This window comes from Acanthisitta chloris, unplaced genomic scaffold (genome assembly GCF_000695815.1).
Source record: "Acanthisitta chloris isolate BGI_N310 unplaced genomic scaffold, ASM69581v1 scaffold33304, whole genome shotgun sequence".
In the NCBI taxonomy this organism is placed as follows: domain Eukaryota; kingdom Metazoa; phylum Chordata; class Aves; order Passeriformes; family Acanthisittidae; genus Acanthisitta; species Acanthisitta chloris.
The window spans coordinates 28,272-34,285 of record NW_008668212.1 but is presented as its reverse complement, the minus strand read 5'-3'; the positions used below and the strand labels follow the sequence as shown (position 1 = coordinate 34,285).

The following is a 6,014-nucleotide window of genomic DNA, read 5'->3' as shown; positions in this document are numbered from 1 at the left end:
CCTACTTTTAAAAAAACCCCAGTATTTATCACAGGTTAACCCAGTTGCTAGAGGGAAGTTAAAACCATATAATTCTGTCAGAATACTATAAACATTGCTTGAAGTTGACTTGCAGATTTATTGGCTAACTTAAATCACAGCTATCAAAATTGAATAGTCTGTTTTATAGCTCAGGTAAATGAATCTTTTCCTTATCTGCTTCTTCTTTTTGAAATGCGAATGTTTTGTCCTCTACAACTAAGAGATGAATTATTAGCTCGTGGCACTGTGTTATGATTTACCACAGATATAAGAGGATTTGAATGCGCTTTCTATTTAAGGGATACTGTCAACTGTTGAAGGCCATGACATTCATCTTCCTCCAGGAAGGAAAATCCTGTGCAGCATTTCTGGACATTTTAAATGTCTATTTTTAAATATTTTGCATTTGCGAGGCTTTATTTAGTGGTGGTGTTGGTGGTGTGTTAAACTTTTAAGCAGTTTTACGCCAGTGTGCTCATAGCTTTCCTTTGAAGAATTGTTTCACTCTGTGGGAGTGATTCACTAGTGTATAAACCCCCTTCCTCAGAGAGATGTCAATTCTCAGACAGTATTTTACCTGCTGTTGCTGTGAGGTGTTTCTAAAACTACAGTACCTAAGAGAACTAAAGGGGAAAAAAGTGTCATTTTCAGATGGTTTTTGTACTTAGCGGAATTCTGGATCTTTCAATAACAAAGAACAAAGCTTTCTTTCTATGAACTTTCACAAACAGGATGGAAAGAAAGAATAAATTTGGAAATATTTCTGTGTTTGTGACTGTTAAAAACTTGAGCAGCTGCCAAACTCAGATTAATGATTTATTTTTCTGATATGACTATCAGCACTCTTGATGCTTTATTTTAAACCTTGGAAGCAGACAAGTGCTGTGCATCATTTTTCCTTCCCTTGCATACTAACACATTCTCTTTAAACTGTAGCACTCTCATTCTGTATTGTAATATGGATCTAATTGTTCAATAGAATATTTTTAGGGAGGGGAAAGAGAGACTTTTCTTTTTTCAGTACTTGCAGAAGCTAGTTTATTGTTCCTTAAAGTCTCACGAGGTGAGAGAGACGAATATATATATATAGCTGTATGTTTCCAGTTTGGTGAAATTCTATGCCTGCACTTGAAAAAAAAAAAGCCTGTAAGAGTGGAACTGTGTTCCTTTGAGTCTCTGTTGAAGGTGAGGAATGAGCCTGATGAAGATCAGCAGATCAGAAGGCAAAGTCTTTGCCCTGCATATTGTTATGTTTCCTGACGTATTCTGTTAATGCTGCATAGTTGAGGATGTTGATAAATGTAAAAAATTATTGGGCATGCAGCTCCTGACAAATGTTTTGACTGCAGAAGATCAGTGTGTACATTATAATACTGGTGTTTCCTAATCATTAAATACTCCTGATTTCTTTATGGATAATATGGTGATGCTCATGATTTCCTTAGGATTGAGGTTCAGAAAATTTAATGTGATGTTTGCAGCTGAATTTTTGCATTACAGAACAACATGAGGCAGTGTAATAGAAATAGAATGCAAAGGAATGTCACCTCCTGGAAAATGTTTTCATACTCTGTCACATTTTATGTGAATGTCAGTAAATTACAGTGAGAGGCTGTACAGAATGAGATGGAGTAAAAATGTATTGGAAGTAGTTTCCAGATTTTTTTAAAAGGTAATATTACCTTTGTCATCATTTATATTATATATATTACCTCATTTTTTCCAAACAGATTTTATTTCTAAAATAGATTCACAGGTTTGGGGGAAATCATGAGTCTTTTTTAAAAAAATAGAGTACAATTGGAATGCTTCAAAAAAGGGTACCAAGCACTTGGATATTTAAAATGCTGAAGGCCTTTACCTAAAATGATCTGTGCACTCACATAAATCTTAATTTGACTGATTAATGAATCCAGGCTGAGCTGACTGTGATTTCAGGGGATTCTCAAGGCAAGTGAATGGTAAACAGTTAAACAGCATTTTAATTTGTTGATGTCCATATTCAGACATTTTAGGGCTCTCCAGCCCTTGAAAGTATTTCTTTTGTCTTAGTTTGTCTGAAATATGCAAGTGAGATTCCAGCCAAAGGATGGAAATATTAGTTCTTTGAAATAAACAGAAGCATGTAAAAACTTCCTGTTATATGATGCTTTTGATTCCCAAGACACTCTTGAAACCTTCGTAGTCCATTTTCAGTTTGAATATTAGAGGAAAAGGAAAAAAACTATGACTAGCTGGAGCTCTGTTAGTTAACATTAAAGCAGCAAAAAATGCTTACATAGCTGAATCATAATGGTTTGGTATCTATATACTGATGTCCAGACAAAACTTAGTGAAGCAAGAGAAGTTTCAGCCCAGACCAACAATTTGCAATATATGTAAAAGCCAATAGAATTCTCAACCTTTATAGCTTTATAGGTGACAAGTGCTACCCTGAGGTACTAATCAAAACAAATTGCTTTTCTCATTCTGACCTCCTTGTAGTCCTTTCAGTCTCTTAATGGTTTGATTTGTAACAGGAGTTACAGTTACCAGTGCTTCTCTCAATTACAATTTTATGCTCACAGGCTGGAGGAACTGGCTGTGATTTGTGCTAATTATGGCATTCCCCATATTGTCAACAATGCATATGGAGTTCAGTCTTCAAAATGTATGCACCTTATCGAGCAGGTAGGAGCTGTGTATTTCCAGTAACATTTGTTTTAGCACATATGAGTAAATCTCTGATGGCAGACAGCCTAGCAAATTTATCAGGTGTTTCTTAGCTATGAGAGTAATCTCATGCATGTCTGATATTTGAACAATATCCTGAGAAAGCAAAACAGAGAGAAATAAAACTTAAAAATAATATTTTTTATTTCTATGATGTGCTTTTGTTGTAATAGCCCTAAATTTGTTTAGGTTTCGTGTGTCTTTCATAATCGAAAAATGTCCTTAATAAGATTTCTTAAAATATTTCCTAAGCTTGTTGACTAAAAGTAAAATAATGGATCATACTTGAATAGGGATTAAGCCTTCAACAGAACATGACTTCAGGATTTTCAATTGAAGGTACAGGATTCTACAGCAACATTTTATAGATGTTGTCACTGCTAAAGTATTTTTGGCATGGAGAAGGGCTGAGGATTAAGTTCACTGTTATGTTCAAAAAATTTTAGTTTCTGTTGCTGCCTAGTTTGAGGAGGATGTTTCTTGATATCTAAGATCAGCCATGAAACAGAATTCTTGCAGTTTTACTCATTGTATTCTACATGAACTTTTCTTCAATATTTCTCTTTTCTCTCTGTTGCCCATAGCAAAAGAATAGGGGATTAGATTTTAACAGGATCCAGGAGATCATCTATTTCCTGATTGCTAAGACATGTTACACCAGCTTGGTGTATAATTGTGACAGGAATGTCGTGTTGGCATTTCTGCATCTTGGAACACCGAGGGGATTTAACAAAACAAGAAGTTATTTGTGAAATAGAAAAATGGTATATGTTTTATTTGTAACGTACTTTGTACTTGTTTATTGTATTTAACTTGCATAGCTTTAGTGAGACAGCAACATGAAGGGGCCTGTGGAAATGCTGGGGTTGGCTGCATGAAATGTACCTAATGATAAGGATAAGCATTGCAGACTATGAAGCTACAAATAGAACTTTGTTGGTTTCTGTGTTTTTTCGAGATGCGATAGGATGTTTGGGTGTTTTTCTTGCTTATGCAAGTATATACATTTGAGCTCTGATTTGTTTTGCCTTTATTTGCAAAAATTTATTTTGCATGCCAGAAATTGTGCTGTTTATGAGGAAATAGTTATTAATGAATACTTAGGAATATGGACATGCTGAGCACAGTGTGAATAGAACTTGCAAGAGTATCACAGGAAAGAGCTTGTGAGTCCATTTCATTTGTTGTGCTTTTCCTCTGGTGGTCTCCTGGCAATTAAACCAAATGGTAGCTGATGGCATTCATCTTCCCATCAAAAAGCTGACAAACTTGGGGTGCTTCTCCCTATCTCCCATGCATTCAGCTATCAAAACAGAGAAATAATAAATGCACTGTAGTTGGATCTGCTTTTTTTTTTCCAGACTGTTTGCCATAGGCATCAGCTCCATTTCTATTTCTTGCATTTAGTTTGTGGTACTTTAAAACCTCTGTGTTTGCATGTGCTGTAGTATGTGTGGGGTTTAACATGCTTTACAGGTTCTCTTAAGCTGCAGAATTTCTAATTATACAGTTTCTCAGATTGTGCAGTACATTGTCAATCTGCATTTTCTCCTTTAAGATTATCTGAGTGGTTAAGTATAAGGATGTTTGTTTCCTGGGAAGTGGGGGCTAACTTCTTCTAGCAGGCTGTCTGGATCTTGATTTTATTGCTTAGAAGGAGTGCTGTAACAGCCTCCTTGTTTTAATGCAAATTTATACATGGGTCAAGAAAAACCTTTGCTAATGAAACATCAGCTTGTAGTCCTTTACCGTGAGAATCTGTGAGAAGATTGAACAGTTTTAACTGCATCATTCCCTTTCAGTTTCAAGGGGTTTCTTTCTGGTTGTTGCTGAAAATGAGCTACACTTAGACTTGCAGGAACTGAAATCAATATCTTAATTCTCAACAAAATGGAAATTTGTAAGGTACTGTGTTAAGCAGACATCAGTACTAATAATGAGCAGTGCTAAAAAAGGTAACATTATGATTTCTATTTTTTCATCACAAACGAAGTATCTGAGAAACTTGCAGCAATTATGGTTATTTTAGCTGCATTGTTGTGTAATTATGATGCTATCACATGTTTCCTTTTTTTAACTGTGTGCCGTGGATTTTGTTTTTATTCCTCTCTGACAAAGGGCGCTCGAGTAGGCAGAATAGATGCTTTTGTTCAAAGCCTGGACAAGAATTTTATGGTTCCAGTAGGTGGTGCTATCATTGCTGGCTTCGATGAGTCCTTCATTCAGGAGATCAGCAAAATGTATCCAGGTAACTACTTCATGGACTGATTTCAGCCATAGGAAATAACTGTAGAAAAATTGATTATCAGCTTTCTTCACATAAAATTTATTTTTGCCACTTTAATCTGTATGTTGGGGTTTTTTTTTCAGGAAGAGCATCTGCGTCTCCTTCCTTAGATGTCCTCATTACACTTCTGTCTCTGGGTACCAGTGGCTACAAACAGTTACTGAAAGAGAGAAAGGTAAGCTTTTTGGCAAGCAGCATTTTCCTCAAGTCAGCTGTTATTAAAGTCTTGTTGCAAAACTGCTTTGTGTAGTAAATCCACTTTTGCCTAGAAAGCCATTGAACTTATTCTGAGCTCACAGCTCTGAATCTGGAAAGGCAATGTAATATAATTACTTCTTGGCTAAATGGTGCTCATGAGTAAGCATGATTTCCATGTTGTTGTTCAAACCAGAAAGCTAAGCTGAGATGCTGTATGATCTCATACAGTATTCATATCTGCTGTTCTGAAGTGTGACTAATACAGTAGAATTTTGTCCACAAAAGCTTAATCTGAGGAGTACTGGATTGTGTTATCATGGTCACACTGTTTCCAGGATGTGAGATTGGACTCTCAGAGAAACCCAGGGTCTGCACTCTTCCTCCTGTGTCCCTATTGTGCCTTTGTGCTTTGAAAGTGTTTAATTAAATGTTTGTGTACCACAATCTCTGGAGAATCACAGCTTCTGGTTAGGTTATAAATACTGTGTGTGACCACAAAAGAGAAAAATGCTGTCACTTAAGGTGTTCCTGTAGATACAGAGCGAGGTTTCTTCTCTGCCTCTCGCAGGCTTTTATTTTGGGTGTAGCTGCACTGCACAAAAATCTGATGGGTCTCAGATTGGAATCTGTACATCTTGAGTAATCCTTAATTCCAGAAATAAAAAGAGGCCTGAATTTGTTCTCTTTATATAGTAACACAAAGGATTCTTTCTGTAGAGGCTTTAGATAAGGAAATGCTGTGAATTAAGCACTGTTAAGTTAATAGTTTTAAATCATGCATCACCTGTTTCATTAT

General features: G+C 36.0%; 1 protein-coding gene across 1 annotated transcript in view; it reads left to right on the top strand.

The window, feature by feature from the left end:
* SEPSECS (Sep (O-phosphoserine) tRNA:Sec (selenocysteine) tRNA synthase) overlaps positions 1 to 6,014 on the top strand; it is a 19,389-nt gene that overhangs the window by 5,623 nt on the left and 7,752 nt on the right. Inside the window, exons 6-8 of the mRNA XM_009072807.1 lie at positions 2,589 to 2,691; positions 4,852 to 4,981; positions 5,104 to 5,195. Coding sequence (XP_009071055.1) covers positions 2,589 to 2,691; positions 4,852 to 4,981; positions 5,104 to 5,195 — 325 coding nt within the window. The remainder of the gene's footprint in view (positions 1 to 2,588; positions 2,692 to 4,851; positions 4,982 to 5,103; positions 5,196 to 6,014) is intronic.